The sequence below is a fragment of the Mytilus edulis genome, chromosome 10 (genome assembly GCF_963676685.1).
Source record: "Mytilus edulis chromosome 10, xbMytEdul2.2, whole genome shotgun sequence".
Classification (NCBI taxonomy): domain Eukaryota; kingdom Metazoa; phylum Mollusca; class Bivalvia; order Mytilida; family Mytilidae; genus Mytilus; species Mytilus edulis.
Window position 1 is genome coordinate 31,072,527 of NC_092353.1, and position 20,075 is coordinate 31,092,601.

Below are 20,075 nucleotides of genomic sequence, written 5' to 3' on the forward strand. Positions count from 1 at the left end.
ATTGTCGAAATGCGCTTCTAGTGCAAGAAAATTGGTACCGTTAATTTTATTACTACCACTGGGTCGATGCCTCTGCTGGTGGACTATTAGTCCCCGAGGGTATCACCACCCCAGTAGCCAGTACTTCGGTACTGGCATGAAAATACGGATATTTTGTGTTATTAAAATTTACTGTTACAAAATGATAGAAATCATTATAAATTAGGGAATGTATCTCCCTCATGCAAAGCTCTGATTCCTTTCACGGATTTGGCTATACTTTCTGGACCTTTTGGATTATAGCTCTTCATCTTTTATATAAGCTTTGGATTTCAAATATTTTGGCCACGAGCATCACTGAAGAGACATGTATTGTCGTAATGCGCATCTGGTGCAAGAAAATTGGTACCGTTAATTTTATTGGACAGTAAAGCGAATTGCAATTCGAATTAGAATTGACGTTAGGACGTAAAACGTTTCGAATGCGTATTAAACTAATTCAAATTAGTTAATGCGAATCGAATTCGAATTACGTGTGAACTCAGCATAAGTAATCAATGAGATACTTTTGCCACAAAAGTGAATGTGGCGGACTTGTGTTCCGTAAACGTTGATCGTAAGTACAAAGCAATGAAACAGGGGTAAAAAAGCATTTTTTTAAAGTACAAACAGCTCGAAAAAATTCTTCATACCTCTATGATGTGACAGCTGTTTAGTGCGGGCTAAATATTTTGGAATAACGAGGCGAATAGTAGGCAAGTGGCAATGCTAAACGTCCGTAGGAAAATATGTCATGTATATTCCTGGGACTACAAAATCGTTACTACAAATGGAATGTTCAACGGGAAGAATTTTGGGATGTTTGTGATGCCACAGAAAAGACAGGACATGTTGGAAAGGATCAAAAACTCATTACTTTCATAGCCATCAGAGAGTTGTTGCAAGGGTTATTAAACGCGAGATTGTCGTTTTGAAACTTGACAAAAGGCCGTTTCAACATTCTCAAAAAGAAGTGACTGATTGAAAATTATTTGATTATTTTGTATGAGAAGTATAAAAACAACATTCTGATCAAAATGAAATATTATGGGTATTTTTTAAACGAATCAGTCCATTAGTTACCATATCTACGGTACTTAACAGACCATAAATTTTAAATCCCACCACCAAAAATTCGAACACATGAAACAGTTTATACTGTAATAATCAAGATGGTGGCAATATTGATGGTTTCCTTTTAGGAGATTTTGGAGGAACCGGCTTTTTAAGATCCTCCATATCTTTTTCATTTTGTCTCATTATATCTTGAACAAATCTCCTACACCGTGATTCCAATTTGTCAAAATGAACTTTTGCTCTCTCTAGACGCTTTATCTTTAAATCTTCAAACTTATTTGGCACTTTTTCAGCAAGGTTGTCTATATTTGCAATTTCCTTCAGTTGCCTTAACGACATGACAACCGGCCTAACCGGTGTATCACATATGACTTTAAGTCCTTGAACTTCTTCATTTGTGTCTTCGTCTTCTTTAATTTCAGACTCTTCTTCCTCGTTCGTTTCCTCCGGTTTCTTTTTCGCTCTTAACATTTTCAACTGTTGGTGAAGCGGAGCTGATTTATGACGGCGGACACGTGCAATCACGGCGTCAGACGCAGGAACAACTGTAGTGAACCACTCTTCTGGGAAGTCTGATGTATCAATTCGTTCCTTTAATTTTCGATGTCGGTTTAATCCTGATAAGTCTGAGTGAGATCGGACTGTGTGCGGAGGATGAGGTTGGATAGTTGTTCTTTTTTCGTTTTCCTTTTCGCTATCTGGTGACGGAGTTCTCGTCTTCGGAATACGTGGTTCTTCTTGAAAAATTTCTAAGCTACTTTTTATTCTTACTTTGTTATGTCGCTCTTCATAAGATTTGAAGTCAGAGAGATCAGGCGTCAGTGCCCTTAAACGTCGTTTTAAAATACTGACTCGCTCAGATTCAGTCGGTTCAGCTTGATATTTGTTTAGTTTAGCTTCCTCCTCTTCATCAGCCTCAGCTCTCTCCCGTATTTTTCTACCTATTTCCGAAGTCCTTAAAATAGCTGATAAAGTCTCGAGTTCCCTATTTAATTGTTTTATTTCAGTGTCTCTTAGAATAACATTTTTGAGATGATCTTTGCGAAGTGCGTGCAAATAACGATTTAGTCTATCTCCAAGTTTTTCATTTTCAAAATAGATATCACTATGATCTACCATAAGAAGCTGCTCTATTTGACTTCTCTTTTTAGCGGTTTTGTTCAGTTTGACAAGCTCACTGTTCATCTCGATGTCTTCCCCGAGAATTATCTTCGTTGAAAGCCTGCAAGAGGAAAACATTTAATTGAATCAATATGTTTTTTAAATAGTAATTTTTCAAAATATTATATTCTCCTGATTTTACAGGTTTTACAAGTTGGACTAGAACAAACAAAGTTCTATTTTACATTTTGGGTTAGTGGCGCATTCAATGTCTGAAGATATGAAGTTTAGCGCGCCTAAGGAGTAAGACACAACGCTGAAGATATGTTGTATAAAAGTTTTGTAAAAATTAACAACTTGGTTGAATATTAAACATTTCAATATCTTGAATTACAGTAAATGATAAAATGATTGTCATGGTCATAATTTTCTCGAAAAATGACATCGAAATGTTTTTATCTCGATAACTTTAGTTTAAATTAATGTTTTTTTACAGTCGAACGATCCATTTTGGTTTTGACTGTACCAGTCATTGATCGTGACTAGTCAGCATTAGCCTGAAGCCGTTTGCGTTGTTTTTATTTTTTTGTATGCTGTACTAAGGGAAGATTGTTTACGTAAAACATATCGATAAACTAAAGGCTATACAAACTCAGAATGAGGAAGAAAACGTGTCAAAAATACTTACCTCTAACGAACTTATCCAAATTACAAACTAAGTAATCTTAAATTCTCAAGTTTATTTCTTTAAAAAAAATGTCCAAATGAATTTTCAAATACATTTATTATTTATACATCGTTAGGTTTATATAAATCGGACTGTTATTGGGATAGATATTTTTTAATGATCTGGACAATGAGATTTGATAGATGTAAGATCTTGTTATCTCTCCTATCTTATCATGCAATCTATACTTAAACAAAACACATGAAGAAACAAATCACAATCCTCGGATTCCACCCTGGCAATATAAATCTATACTTATTATATAGATAATGGTGATATATTGTCATTGGTTTAAACACAACTTGATGAATGCCGATAGCATCTACCACAAAGCATTTAAATCGCTCTTAAAAAAAATGTCCTTACATTGGCATTATATATAGTACATGATTAGTGTCATGTTTAAGATGTGATTTCCAAAACGTCTTTGCATTTAATTTTCAAAGGTAAAATCGGTTATTGATTTGGGAATGTACGGTGGGCGAACGGCTGAGGCGGGCGACTGCCAAACAGTGTCCGTCCAGTAACATCAAATCGCTTTGACGAAATCTGTTCAAATTAAGATATGTTGTTTCATGTGAATACATGAAGGGCATGCCCGATTTTTCCCGATTTTAAGTTTTTATCGTTGTTGAATTGTAGACCTTTCAAAAGCGAGACTTATTTATAGCGTTGTCCGTGCAATCACTTATGTCTAGATAACGCTTTGACGAACTCTTTTCAAATTCAAATTTTGCTTTTATCGTTGTTGAGTTGCCGTTTGAAAGTTTGTTTCTGGAAATTTATCGGAGTTACCACAAGATTCTCTGGTTTTATATCAAATAAGGTTATAATCTCATTAACATATTTCTTTAATCATTGACTACATGACTTCTTAGTCTTACCCATCCCAGCTGAACAAATGTGTTTGTGTGCACTTATATACCTTCTCAAATTCCAATATTATATCACTTGTAATAAATAGATCAGTTTTACCTTTTCATTTCCGTAAACGACAAAAGTTAATTTATTTTCATTACTTGATCCTGTTTGGGGGGTTCAGATTTCCAAATGATCATTTTCTTGCAGGAAAATCCGGTTTGCTGTCTATTTGACATCCTCTTGTTTTTTTTTCATATTTTGACTTGTTCAAGAATTCTACCCTGGAACCGGAGCGGCCAAATTGCAACCAGCGGTCGCACGCTGATTTATCGAGGTGCCAAAATTTAGAATGCTGATTGAAATCATATTCAAACCAGAATTGACATCATTGGTTCTAAATTTATCATTTGATACACAGGCACTAGTCTCAGAAAAAAAAAATCTTTTCCGTATATAGGATTTTTTTTCTGAGACAAGTATCTGTGATTTGACAATAAAAAAATAATGCATTTGTACTATAATATTGAACGAGTTTCTACAAGCTGTTTTTGATTTGACCGTTTTTGACTGCCAGAAAACACATTAATTGGAGCGCAATAAAACATTTGTCAACCAATTAGAATCCAAAGAAAAATTTGCCGTGGAACGAATCAGGCACCTTATGTTCTGTCTAAGCATGGTTATAACATTAGTTAAAAATAAGTTGATGCTGCATAGAGTGGAATTCTCTACAAAAGAACTGTGACCGAAAGTCCTTTCGTGATGATGGAAGGAAATAATAGCAAAGATTGGGAAGATGTTTGTGTCATTTTTTAAATTGAAATAAAATGAAAAAATAACTCTAAAAATTTAATGCGTCCAGAGCTCTTTTTAAAATTTATTTGCATTATGCAGGAATGACGAAAACCAAAGAATGTTTTAAAAAATACTTCCGGAGCTACATGACCAATAGGTAATTGATTGTGTTTTTTTTTTGTGTTCAACGCCATCAATTAATTTTATTTTTATTGGTCTGTTATTCAGTGTTTCAAAGATAAGCTAATTCCCTTAAACAGTCATTTATTTATCTTAAATGTCCTTGGGGACCTCGATGGTCGAGTGGTCGTAGTAGTTCAACTTGTCAGGAAAGAAAAAAAAGTAAAAAAAAAAAAAGCCTCCGGGTGCGGGATTTCTTGATGTCATTGAAGACCCATTGGTGGCCTTCTGCTGTTTTCTTCTCTTTGGTCGAGTGGTTGTCTCTTTGACACATTCCCCATTTCCATTCCCAATTTTAAAATTCAACTACTGTACCACTATCCTGTCAACCGTGACTGATTTTACCAGTTCGAGCCCTGCGTTCTGATCCAATCTTAATTGACTATAATGATTGCCAGTTTTCCTGCCGATGGACGGTGGTTCTCTTTTACCATTCCGGTGTCCTATAGCCATTCTTCCCCCATGCCAAATTTTCCGGGGGGAAAGACTGGATCGATCCAATATTTCCCCCCGGAAAAATTGGCATGATCCCACTTTTCCCCCTCAGCGTTATGGGGGAAAACCAGGATCAGGCCAATTTTTCCCCCGCTGTAGCGTGAGAAGCTAGTTTTTCCGCCTTGTAATATAACGTCGGCGACGTCACGGTAAGATTTTTTATGAAAAAAAAGAATAGTAATTTTCCTCTTATAAGTTTATAGTTACTAAAGCTTCATCGTATGAATATACATTTGAAATGTATTTATAGATATAAACATGTTATATTTATACAGACGAAGCATATTCTGATGTGATGATCACATCTATTCTCTCGTGAACCCTCGGTATCAGTGACTAAATGAATACAATTTCTTTAACAAATTCTAGTCAATCCTAGGCTTGGACAGACGGGCTATGATGTCTACAAAGTAATATGATGAAATGACTCTACATGATAAATCATGCAAAGTATAATTAAGTAAAAGAACTCGCCGAATTCGAAAGCACGGATAGAGAGGAATACTCGTCGACTTAAAGCTTTCATCATGAGAAGAAGTCCGATACGGATGAAACTTCATCCAACCTAAAGGAGATATGAAAACCCCTTCTAACCAACCAGCACGGGAGACATGGAAGTACAGGAACTACCCATATTATAGCTTTACAAGATCTACAAAAAAAATCCCACATGTCCTACAGGTGCATAGGGTACACCATCCAGCACTTACGAGAAACCCTCATTTAGTCGGCTATAAAATGCCCCGAACATAAAAATATGAAAAAAAATCAAACAAATCTACGGAGTTATTTATAACAAAATAACTTACGAAAAAAACATGACCGAGATGAAACAACAACCACTGTTCCTGGCTTTAGAATGGCACATAAAGAATGTGGCGGCCTTAAACTAAACCCTCCCCAACCCAACATAAGACAGAACACCGCAAGAATAAACTGTAAAATATTAGTTGCAATTGACTTCACTAAAATGTTGGTACGCTGCACAATAATCACTTACATAAAATCAGTAGACACAAAGCACCGAAATAAAAGTAAAAAGTATTCGCTGTTTATACTGAAAAGTTCCAAAGCCAGTGAAAATGTAGTCTAGTCGTACTTGTGGACATTAATTAATGGTAAACATGTAAACAGGCTGGTGAATATGTACACAGACGTCTGAACATATATATAGACAGACAGTTAAAAATGAAAAAAAGACTAGGGGATACATAGAAAAACTAGTACACAGAAAGACAGACTAGTTGACACATAGACAGACTGATAAACCTGTAGACAGACTTGTGTAAATGTAAATAAACAAAAATGTATATATAATAAAATTAATATTTTAATTAATTAATTAGTAACACTGTTCGGTTTAATTTCCAGACTTGCGTATAAATATAGTGAAATCTATATTATGGGGGGAAAGATTGGCATGGGGGAAAAGTTACTATATGTATACGTATTGTCAACTTTCCGCAGGGGAAGAATGACAATGATCCAAAATTCCCCCGGGGGAAACATTGGCTCATGCCAGTCTTTCCCCCGGGGGAAAAACTGGCATGGGGGAAGAATGGCTATATAACACCGGCTTCCTCCATAAATAATAACGTCATTTGCGCTTTTAATGATTTTGCGATTCACAAACCTAGAGTCTTTGTCCTTCGTGCATTATTCAAGTTGTGATCTATGATTGATCATGATTCTAAACAAATAGATGGGGAGATGTCTCATTGGCACTCATACCACATCTTCTTGTATCTAAACCAATTGAAGTTGATGATACTTTAAAATTAGGCTACACAGAGAAAGTATTATTTTTGATGTCGTTGCTTTTTTTACGACAACGAAGGAATTTTCAAAATTCAATTTGATATTCCTGTGCATCTTGCAAGGTAAACACAGTGCAACTAAAATGCAGAATGAACATCAACCCCCTAAAAAATAAATATTAAGTGAAAATGATCGAAAATAAAAATAAAAAGACATCGTACCTTAAGCTCTATAGATATTCCTGTATGCATGCAACCGGTGTAGTTATATATGTCCACTGTTTAAGTTTGTTCTAATTTTACATGAATAACATACCCTACTGGGAACTTAAGAATATATTTGACAAGTTACAAGTAGTTAAACAGTAGAGAATCAAATTACAGGATTTTGATATCGCGTTGAAGCACGCTGAGGTTTGATCGAAACAATTCGATAGACCCATTGTAATAACCTTTACATTGTTTCGTATTCAGCGATGATATCAAATTTTAATTCCTTGGTACGGATTTGTATTAATTATAATTAAATAGATAGCTGATACGTTTCTTGTAAAATACAAAGGTCAATATTTAGAAAAATAATCACACTGTTGAAGCGTTACTAAATGCATATCATTTATAAATCAAAATTTATACCCATATCTAACCAAATGTTGGTCGCGTGCAATCTCATGCAACGCCCCGTGAAAAACTTGCACATCTTTTTTATGTTTTAACCAAAAAGGGTCGTTTTCTTCAGCCAACATCGCTATGTCGAGAAGAACACTCATAAAAAAAATATATATATAGTTTTACTATTAAGCACGGCAATAAAGGAACAAGATACTCGAAAAGTTTACTTAATATTGAATTAGATTCGAGATATCCGAGGGCTGGTTATAAATTCTATTGTAGTGTATGAAGGTCATATCAATTATATAGTTTTTCGTTTGAATATCTTGATAAAACAATTCTGTTAAAAATGATGTGCAAATACTGTTACTAATAGTTACATGAGCGAAAACATTTTAATTTAAATGTCCTCTCGGTTGCTCGAAACACCCATTTGAGTTCTTATATTTGAAATTATTTTTGTATAAGGCAAAACATTTTATGTTTGCTTTCAAATGTTTTGATTACCAGCGTACTAATGGTAGGTGAAAGGTACGTGGTCGACCTGAAAGCGGGCTACCACGGGTAAAGGTACGTGGTCGACCTGATAGCGGGCTACCGCGGGTCTCGACGGCGGGTAGGTAGGTACGTGGACTTTTCCAGAAACATATTTTATTAGTATTACACACACACTGGACATAGATATAGTGTAAGCAAAATTAAGCACATTTTTTTTTAAAAGAAACTTTTCATTTTCTTTAATGTCGTTATATTGAGTTTGCCTGTTTTATTTATAGTGTCACCTAAGGGTCTTATGTAGACGAAACATACGTCTAGCGTATAGTACGTGGTTCATATAAAGGACTGTATGTATGACCTACGCGAATATCATTTTATATGTTTTTACCACCACTAAATCGGTATCGCTGCTGGTGGAGTATATCAGTCCTCGATAATACAATTGTTTACCACCACTAAATCGGTATCGCTGCTGGTGCATGGAGTAACAGTCCTCGATAATACAATTGCTTCAGAATAATAAATTTATTTGTAAATGTCGAGTAAAGTTTTGAAGATATTTTTACCGTTTAAGGAACATTAAATTTGAAAATAAGTTATAATAATCTTCTCAGACATTGTAAATCTCTCTGTTTTAAACAATTGGTTTAGATAAAAATGTATGGTATCGTAATATTTTTTTCTTCAGGAATAGCTTACTTTTTCAAAATATCGTTAGTTTCAATGTACCTTTAATTCTTAAAATACTTAATGATAAAATATAAAAGATATCAACAATGATTTAAATAAATAAACTAAAATATCTGTACAAACAAATGCTTAACAACTTTATTTGAAATGGTTAAAGGAAATCGGTTAAAAGTGTTTGTGAGCAATATTTTACTGTTCTGGATATGAATGACATATTCACCACTGGACGCTTAGTAATATATATGACATCTCAATTTATAATATTTGCCCCTCTGAGCTTTATGAAAAAGTATTTTTCTTAAATGATAAAAAAAAAACATGTATAAGGAACGAAAGAGGTTTTCGATATGACAAGGTTGGACAAATATATTTCAAAATTATACATGTTTGGTTGTCATTGAGATGACTATCCACACAGACCAAAGGACCGTAACAGATTATAGATGACAACGAACTGCATTTAAAAAAAATCAGAATTCATAAGAAATTGGTATGACAAAATGTGGGACAATTAATTATGACAAAATGTGGGACAATTAATTATGACAAAAATCAACGGCCTAAACAATATGACAAAACTCAAACGGCCAACGAATACTATTGAATTACACATTCCATTTTATTCCACTGTTTATACATATTGATAGTTTAAACAGTATTTGATTGGTTGAGACTGTCCCACGTATCGTTGAACAAATCTTCATATTCCTCGCTCAGTATCATATCCTATGGAACGCCATGACTGCCTTATGTTAATGGTCAGCATTATATGCAGTGCTCACACCATTATATTAAGTGCTCACAGCATTATATTAAGTGCTCACAACATTATATTAAGTGCTCACACCATTATATGCAGTGCTCACACCATTATATTAAGTGCTCACAACATTATATTAAGTGCTCACACCATTATATGCAGTGCTCACACCATTATATTAAGTGCTCACAACATTATATTAAGTGCTCACAACATTATATGCAGTGCTCACACCATTATATTAAGTGCTCACAACATTATATTAAGGGCTCACAACATTATATTAAGTGCTCACAACATTATATGCAGTGCTCATACCATTATATTAAGTGCTCACACCATTATATTAAGTGCTCACAACATTATATTAAGTGCTCACAACATTATATGCAGTGCTCACACCATTATATTAAGTGCTCACAACATTATATTAAGTGCTCACAACATTATATGCAGTGCTCACACCATTATATTAAGTGCTCACAACATTATATTAAGGGCTCACAACATTATATTAAGTGCTCACACCATTATATGAAGTGCTCACAACATTATACGTTTTTTGTTGTATGATGAGATTGTTGTATGATGAGATTGATGTATGATGAGATCATTCGGTAAACATCGTTTTTTGCGGAAATTACCGAATCCATAATTTGTAAATTACGGTAATTCCCAGCAAACAAATTTAAACAGTTATTAATGTTTGGTGCAAAATAACTAGTTTGTGAATTTAAATTCTTTTAAGAATATAATTCGGACTACGCCGCATTTTTGCGCCTGTCCCAAGTCAGGAGCCTCTGGTCTTTGTTTTTCTTATATTATTATAATTTTAGTTTCTTGTGTACAATTTGGAAATTAGTATGGCGTTCATTATCACTGAACTAATATATATTCGTTTATGGGCCAGCTGAAGGACGCCTCCGGGTTCGGGAATTTCTCTTTACATTGAAGAACTGTTGGTGACCTTCTGCCGTTGTTTTTTCTATGGAGTCGGGTTGTGGTCTCTTTGATACATTCCCCATTTCCATTCTCGATTTTATGCTATACATAAAAGTCAAATTAGTTTCGACAATTTTCCATTTTTTCCCCCGTGAGTGATCCCTATCCATGAGAAAGAAGCCCCACAGAAACAATCAAGATCCGCCGTCAAAAGTAACTTTCCAGATAACGAAAAAAATATTCAGATATGAAATTTTCAACCTTTGAGATTGATCCTAACATGGGATATGGAAAAAAATTGGTAGCAAAAATAACAGAAATCCTCAGACTATAGACAAGCTTGTATGTGAGAAGAATTAGAACGCCAATCACAACAACGAGAAGAATTCACAGTAAAACAATGCTAAAAGTTCTCCATTAATATAATTATATTACAATTATATATTGACATAATAATGAGTATCTTTTTTTGTGCTTCCGTTACAAAACAAATTGTGTGGACTTTAAATAAAATCAAAGAAGTGCTCAGCAACAAATAGCATTGCTCTTTTTTGTGTTGTTGCTATCATCTGGACCTAAACACAAATTTGAATCTTTTTTCGAGGTCCATTGTTATCAAAGAAGTGCGATCTAAAAGATATTATTCTTCTATGACTTGTAGTTGATTATATTTTGTATCTTAATTTACCTTAACCAGAATTAATTTAGGTCAAGTAGTTATCAAAGGTACCAGGATTATAATTTAGTACGCCAAATGCTTGTTTCGTCTACATAAGACTCACCAGTGACGCTCATATCAAAATATTTATATATCCAAACAAGTACAAAGTTTAAGAAAATTGAAAATGACTCCTTTTTCATGGACAATCGTTACTATCCAATAATAGTAAATCATTCTATTTTACTCACAGTTTGTTTCAATCTTTACCTAAATGCAAAACTTAGATGCATGTTTTTTTATTAGTTGTTAGTGGCTTTGAACTAGCTGTCAGTAATTGCGAGTACTCTCAGATCAGTACTTATAGTGTCTTTTTGTTGTTGGGATATAGAAGTACCCGCCCACGTCTACTCTATTTTCTGGTAGATGGATTTATATTTGTACCCATCTGATGAGTTAAGCCTTTTACAACTGATTTTCATAGTTCGTTCTTATGTTGTTCTGTTACGCCACTGTCCCAGGTTAGACGGAGGGTTGGTATCCCGCTAACATGTTAAAACCCGCCGCACATTCTGTATATGTGGCTGTCCCAAGTCAGGAGGTGCCTTTATTTCAGTGGTTGTCGTTTGTTAATGTGTTATATACATGTTAGTTTTTCGATCGTTTGTATGTACATAAATTAGGAATATTTTACGTTTATCATTTCGGGGCCTTCTATAGCTGCATGACTATGCAGTATGGGCTTTGCTCATTGTTGAAGGCCGTACTGTGGCCGTTTAGTTGTTAATTTCTGTGATGTCATTTTGTCTCTTGTGGAAAGTTGTTTCATTATCAAGCATACCACTTTTTTAATATATATTAACCGTGCAAAATGACGAACAAACGTAGTAAACGTTTTTCATCCCCACAAACTCAGTTTTCATAAGAGATGATAACTTTAAATGAAAATAATGTAAAACTGGGTCTTGAAAGGGTAAAATTTATGGATTTTTTTGAAAAAAAGTGTGTTTCCAGTTTTTGGAGAAAAAAATAACTTGTTTTTGATTCTGAGAAAAAACATTTGGTTGATTCACCCCTAGCTGCCAATATATGTAATGCTAAAATTGAATTAAAAAAGATATTTTCGACTTGTCGCGAAAAAAAATAAAAATCAATAGCCCCCCCCCCCCAAAAAAAAAATAAATGGTTGCTGCCTAAAGTTATGTTAAACACCTACAATGAAATGCTTTAAACTGCATTTTCCATATCTGTTAGATACTTATTCATGTGAAATAACAAATTCTGAAAATGGATGCCAAAAATGACTCAATCATGACATATATATAAGCTAGCGTAATATAACGCTTATGTGTTATAGAAAGCTGACTGTTTTATTTAAAATGTAATTAAGCTTTTTTTAAACTGAGTACGGACTATAAAGTGGCCCCTTGCTAAAGTTCTTCAGTAGCAAATGAGCTCGAGGAATATGTCATACAAATTTCCCTTCGATATTTCATTAAATAAGCTTTTTATTATTTCACTTACATTTTGCCATCCGTATTTCTTACGACGAACAGAACTACTTTAATCATTCACTTCTTAGTTTCATCTTTTCCTTACTTATTTCAATCAGTTTTAAATATTGTATACTGCCTTATGATCACATGACTTTAATAACTGTTTAAATTTGTTTGCTGGGCATTACCGTAATTTACAAATTATGGATTCGGTAATTTCTGCTAAAAAACGATGTTTACCGAATGATCTCATCATACATCAATCTCATCATACAACAATCTCATCATACAACAAAAAACGTATAATGTTGTGAGCACTTCATATAATGTTGTGATCACTTCATATAATGTTGTGATCACTTCATATAATGTTGTGACCACTGCATATAATGTTTTGACCACTTCATATAATGCTTTGACCACTGCATATAATGTTGGGAGCACTTAATATAATGTTGTGAGCACATAATATAATGTTGTGAGCACTTAATATAATGTTGTGAGCACTTAATATAATGATGTGAGCACTGCATATAATGGTGTGAGCACTTAATATAATGTTGTGAGCCCTTAATATAATGTTGTGAGCACTTAATATAATGGTGTGAGCACTGCATATAATGTTGTGAGCACTTAATATAATGTTGTGAGCACTTAATATAATGGTGTGAGCACTGCATATAATGGTGTGAGCACTTAATATAATGTTGTGAGCACTTAATATAATGGTGTGAGCACTGCATATAATGGTGTGAGCACTTAATATAATGTTGTGAGCACTTAATATAATGTTGTGAGCACTTAATATAATGGTGTGAGCACTGCATATAATGCTGATCATTAATATAAGGCAGTCATGGCGTTCCATAATATCCCCCTCTGAAATGTCGGTACTAAATCATGCGACGTTGCGCGCTGTACATAACGTCTTAAACTTCTTATTTTCTAAATAGACATAGCAAATATAATTTTCTTGTACAGATTTATTCAGACGTTTATAAAAAAAAAGGCGAATAATTAACTTTTTATCCGTACTGTTTATCAATGACGGTATGTCGTGTTTAGTAATAAAAACAAGCGGATAAGAAAAAACAATGTATTCAAACTAATATTTGATATTCAAAAAGTAAACAAAACATAGGCAGTGGAATAAAACATTCATTTCCCTTGGCATCGGGAGATATGAAGATTTGTTCAACCTCGAAAATCATATCATTCCCTCTGGCAGAGCCCTCGTGATATATGAATATTCTTGGGTGAACAAATCTTCATATCTCCCTCAGACACGGGAAAGAAATGTATAGTATTCCACATTCAAAACTAAAAGACAAATTGAAAGATTTGGTATTGCTTTGTTTCATAAAAAAGAATGGCCAACGTAGATACAAGTATCTTGTCTTAGGGAGGGATACATCCTACCTTGTAAAGGATCTTATTCAAACAAAAAATTCTCTGAAACTGACATTATCAAGATGCTTGATTTCTTGATTGACAACATATTTGTTACGTTCGGAGAACGAGTTTTTCTACAGACTGTCGGCATTCCAATGGGAACAAATTGTGCCCCTCTTCTTGCCGACTTGTTTCTTTATTATTATGAGGCTGACTTCATACAGGAACTTCTTAGGATGAAATATAAGGAGTTAGCAATATCCTTTAACTCTCCGCTATATAAATGATGTTCTTTCACTAAATAATACAAAATTTGGTGACTATGTTTCACGCATCTATCCCATCGAACTAGAGATAAAGGATACACCAGATACAGTTAAGTCGGCCTCATATCTTGACTCACATCTAGAAATTGACAATGAGGGTCGGTTGAAAACAAAACTTTACGACAAAAGAGATGATTTCAGCTTTCTAATTGTGAACTTTCTATTTCTAAGTAGCAACATTCCAGCAGCACCTGCATACGGTGTATATATCTCCCAATTGATACGATATTCCCGTGCTTGCATTTCATATCATGATTTTCTTGATAGAGGGTTGCTGCTCACAAGGAAGCTATTAAACCAAGAGTTCCAAATGGGGAAGTTGAAATCATCACTTCGTAAATTTTACGGACGCCATCACGAGTCGCTTGACCGTTATGGAATAACCATTTCACAAATGACATCGGATATGTTCCTGACGTTGTAACTACAATTCCCTTCCCTTTCATGAATGTGACCTACCGAAGTATACTATTTACCGGATTTGTTATCACATAAGCAACACGACGGGTGCCACATGTGGAGCAGGATCTGCTTACCCTTCCGGATCACCTGAGATCACCCCTAGTTTATAGTGGGGTTCGTGTTGTTGACTCTTTAGTTTTCTATGTTGTGTCATGTGTACTATTGTTTGTCTGTTTGTCTTTTTCATTTTTAGCCATGGCGTTGTCAGTTTTTTTTTCGATTTATGAGTTTGACTGTCCCTCTGGTATCTTTCGTCCCTCTTGTGGACTTGGGACAGATCAGAACCCATATTAAGAATATGGCGATGTTAAACATGTTTGTGACCGCCACTCTACGGCTAACATATGAAGTTGTTTAAAACACAACAATAGAACAAACTGTTAAAACCAGTAAGAGAGGAGTTTACTCATCAAATCGATACTATAAAGCACAAATTCAAATAACAAAAAAGACAAAATTCGTCATACATTGTTTAAGGAATGAAGAACCGATTTAAGTTTCCTAATTTTCTAACAATGATTTGAATCAATAAACATATATTTGTTTGTGATAGCATCGTTAATTTGATTGTGTATCATATAAAAAAGAAGATGTGGTATGATTGCCAATGAGACAACTATCTACAAAAAACCAAAATGACACAGACATTAACACCTATAGGTCACCGTACGGCCTTCAACAATGAGCAAAGCCCATACCCAATGCGCATAGTCAGCTATAAAAGGCCCCGATAAGACAATGTAAAAATTCTATTTTCGTTGGTGAAAATAAAGGCAGTAAAACAGTAGTATACCGCTGTTCAATAGTCGTAAATCGATAAAGTGAAAACAAACCCGGGTTACAAATTAAAACCGATGGGAACCTGACATCAACTTTAAGAGAAAAACAATGGAACACCAGAAACACTGAACCGCAACAAAAACAAACGCCAGCATACATAGAAACTGACTATTTGATAACAATTGCCATATCCTTGACTTAGTGCAGGATTTTTTAAGAAAAAAATGTATGTTTGAAAAACTATATTATAAAACAAGATTGGATCAAAACTAAATAAATCATACATGCTGGGACTTGCTGCCTTCAAAAAGATTGGCGAAAGATCCCAGAGGGACATCCAAACTCATAAATCAAAAATTAACTGACAAAGCCATGGCTACAAAAGTAAAGACAAAAAGACGAACAATAGTACACAAAACACAACATAGAAAAATAAAGACTAAGCAACACGAACCCCACCAAAGTCTGGGGGTGATCTCAGGTGTTCCGGAAGGGTGGCAGATCCTGATCGACATGTGGCACCCTTCGTGTTGTTTATGGTATTACAAACCCGGTAAATAGTCTTATTTGGTAGTTCACATTCGTGAAAAGGGAACGGGATTGTAATTACCACATCAGAAACATATCCGATATCATCTGTGAAACGGAAAATCCATAACGGTCAACCAACCCGTGAAGACGTCCGTAAAACTTACGAAGGGATGATTTCAACTGCACAATGTTTCCTTGCGAGCAGCAACCCTCTATCAAGGAAATAATGATAGGAATACAAGTCCGGGAATATCGATTCAATTGTGAGATATGTAGTCCGTTTGCAGGCGCTGCTGGAATGTTGCTACATAGAAATGAAAAGTTCACATTTGGGAAGCTCAAATCATCTCTTTTGTCGTAAAGTTTTGTTTTCGACCGACTCTAATTGTCAATTTCTATATATAGATGTAAGTCAAGATATGAGGCAGACTTAGCTGTATCTGTTGTATCCTTTATCTCTAGTCTGATGGGATAGATGCGTTCAACATAGTCACTAAATTTTGTGGGAGGGCATCATCTATATATATAAAGCGGAAATTAATTCAAATGATAATACTAACTTCTTTGGTTTCTAGTTCTTGCATGAAGTCAGCCTTAAAAGAATAAAGGAACAAGTCGACAAGAGGGGCACAGTTGGTTCCCATGGAAATGCCGATAGTGTGGGTTTTTTTTTAACACGTCCTTCAAACGAAACAAATATGTTGTCGATCAAGAAATCAAGCATCTTGATAATGTCAGTTTCAGAGGATGATAGAATTTATATTAATAATTGAGAAAGAGGTTTTAATATATCTCCCAACCGTCTTGATATATAAAAGATGTGATGTGAATTTGTCTTTGGTCAACTTTCCACTAGAGACAAAATAACATAATGACTATAGGGATTTTCTTTACCAAGTTTTATTAATTTTTCGGACTATAAAATCTTTGTTTTAGATGTTGTTTTTTTTATGCCCCACCTACGATAGTAGAGGGGCATTATGTTTTCTGGTCTGTGCCTCCGTTCGTCCGTCTGTGCGTCCGTGCGTCCGTTCGCTTCAGGTTAAAGTTTTTGGTCAAGGTAGTTTTTAAAGAAGTTGAAGTCCAATCAACTTGAAACTTAGTACACATGTTCCCCATGATATGATCTTTCTAATTTTAATGCCAAATTATAGTTTTGACCCCAATTTTATGGTCCACTGAACATAGAAAATGATAGTGTGAAGTTCAGGTTAAAGTTTTTGGTCAAGGTAGTTTTTGATTAAGTTAAAGTCCAATCAACTTGAAACTTAGTACACATGTTTCCTATGATATGAGATTTCTAATTTTAATTCAAAATTAAAGTTTTGACCCCAATTTCACGGTCTACTGAACATAGAAAATGATAGTGCGAGTGGGGCATCCGTGCACTATGGACACATTCTTGTTTTATTCTTAGCGCACTTATGTTTATTATATAGAGATAACTTGGTGCTGCTGGGACGGCATCTCGTTCATTTCCATCCAACATAATTATTTCATTTATTTATAGGATAATTCAAATAAATTGAGAGAAAATAAACTTACCATTTTCCACAGAAGATTTGAATGACAGCTTCTTCTAAATATTTATCAAGAATAATCCTGTTTTGTCAGTTGGACTGTCAACATGACATGTTTTTACACAGCTAGCTTATATCCTATCAAGATAAGAAACTGAAATGCACATATAGCCATGTTGGATCTCTGGTGGGGGCTATTGTTACGGGGTAACATATCAAGATCATCTGTTTTAGAAACATTGTATCGATGATTTACCTTTAATCTTCTAAGAGGTTCGCTCTGTTAAGTAAATACAAATTACATTTATATACTCTTTCAATTGTCTTTTTAAAGTGTAGAAGGATAAATTAAATGACACTGTATGTAATCATACTGAATATATTGTTTATGATCTGTATGTCTTGAAAAGTGTTGTGTTACAACATCACCTTAAATGCATTTATAACTCGCATAATTCATATTATCCAAGCAGCAACTACACTATAATAAGGTTTAATTGACCAAAACATTCGCGAAAAATATGTAGCGGTATTCATTTTCATTACATGCCTAAGAAAAACGTTTATATCATTGTCTGCAATAAAATTCCACGATTTCCCCACCAATAAAAAGCAATAATTTCACGAAGCATGTCACTCCTCTTTGAATCATTATCGAATCAATAAGATGTAGATTGATTGATGATTGCTAAGCCTCCAGTGGCAAAAATTTCCTGCATGTTCAGGGGACAAGGCGTTACCAAAAATAAATTAGGTATTTTCTGCAATAGAGGGCGGGTAGGGATAACGGAAGGGCAATTTGGCATACAATCGGAGAATGAGAATATATTGAGTAGGGCAGGTATTTCAAATTTCTCAAACAGTTGGCGCAAGGGTTCTAGACATGCAGAAAGCGTGGCACTCCCGTCATCCGAGGAATCGGATTTAACGTACTCATACTTCCCTCACAACCCGCAAACCGATCCCCATCAGTTTTCCTGTCGATCGAAAGAAGACCAACAGTGACACAGCCGTCACCCTGAAGGTCTACAACAATGTAATCAGTGATTTGCAACAAAACGAAGTGAATGGGTAGTATAAAAGATATAGTAGTGCTGCCATTCTTAACCTTATTTTAATTTAAAAAGCCTATCTTTAATAGAAAAACATATCCAAGAATATAGATATTTCATGGGTTTTGAATTAAATATCCCCAAATTCCAAATATTTATGACATTTTGCCTTCCTTTTTATTAATTTTGTTGTCACTTCAAATAGTTTGTCATTTTCGGGGTATCGGTGGCCGACTGGAAGTTCGGATGGTTTTTCTCCTGGCTTTCCGGCTTTCTTCACCAATAAAAAACAAACCGACCGCCACTATATATATAATCAATAGTATTAAAAGCGATATCAAACACCAATAAATAATGAATCTTAAAACAAAATTAATAATTGAGGTATATTGTAAATGATGGATTTCATTTATTTTCTTTTCCGACTCTTTAATGCTGCCAGCGAGATATTTGCTCATTTTTACTTCCTGTAGTTTTGATTTCAAACAAACCTGATAATGGTTATCCAGAAATGCGTGTTTGGTAAACTTATATGTTATTATATTCCTTTATAGTATAATTCGTGCAAATCTACATCATTCTTTAATAAAAGATTAAACTATACTAGTACCTGTATAAATCTGCGTTATCTATTCTCGGTTCCACTGATAATTGTTGCAGATAGCTAAATCTATTGAACTTATCATTTTCAGCTACTAGTAGTTTTATCATCGTGACAACGCGTTCACACTATTTATATTCTAATGCACACCTCGCATTTTCTTTTCGTCATCATTGAATTTCGTACATGTATTCTGATATACTTTTGGGAATTGAAACGCAGATATCTTATTCGGCACACTCAGTACAAGAGGAAATCTATACTACAAAATACAATATCACATCACGCAATCAGTTCATCCTACGTGTATTGTATAACAAAAGCATATGATGGATTTGATTTTGAAATAAAATAAAGTAAACGTTTCCGTTGAACTTCTAGTTAAAAGGTTAGAGAACGTTTAGAAAGAAAGCGCAAAAATATACTGATTAAAAGAGAAGAAAAAAGTACGATGCCCTTAACAACATCCGTATTTAAAAAAAACATGTACTAAAGTTTGGGTATAAATGGATATTGTTTCGTCCTAATAGAATGATAATTCCTGTTATTATTTTTTTCAGTGGCACTGTACTGCACTAGAAAATAATATCATCTAAACCAATGATTGTACAGTAAATAAATAAGTAAAATGCATGTCCGTTGTCAGTAAAATCGTCAATCTAAATAAAACCCAATCTCTCATCGCTGTCGTTTTCTGATATGTCACGTCCAAGAGATCGGTTTTTAATTAGATTGAAGTGGTAG

The 20,075-nt window shown here is 34.4% G+C and overlaps 1 protein-coding gene across 2 annotated transcripts; it reads right to left on the bottom strand.

The window, feature by feature from the left end:
• Window positions 1-996: 996 nt before the first annotated feature.
• On the bottom strand, window positions 997-19,549 carry LOC139490883 (myosin-2 heavy chain-like). 2 transcript variants are annotated; one of them, XM_071278004.1, is made up of 3 exons: window positions 19,341-19,549; window positions 17,704-17,958; window positions 997-2,317 (listed from the first exon to the last, which is right to left on the bottom strand). In XM_071278004.1, exon 3 carries the CDS (start codon window positions 2,278-2,280, stop codon window positions 1,186-1,188), a length of 1,095 nt encoding a protein of 364 aa, XP_071134105.1. In that variant the 5' UTR covers window positions 2,281-2,317; window positions 17,704-17,958; window positions 19,341-19,549; the 3' UTR covers window positions 997-1,185. The 2 variants fall into 2 exon arrangements, with proteins under 2 accessions (XP_071134105.1, XP_071134106.1); XM_071278005.1 differs by lacking the exons at window positions 17,704-17,958; window positions 19,341-19,549 and adding an exon at window positions 7,234-7,366.
• Window positions 19,550-20,075: the final 526 nt, after the last annotated feature.

Excerpts from the sequence above, each read along its gene's own strand:
- LOC139490883 (XM_071278004.1), bottom strand. The coding sequence starts at position 2,280 with ATGAACAGTGAGCTTGTCAAACTGAACAAAACCGCTAAAAAGAGAAGT.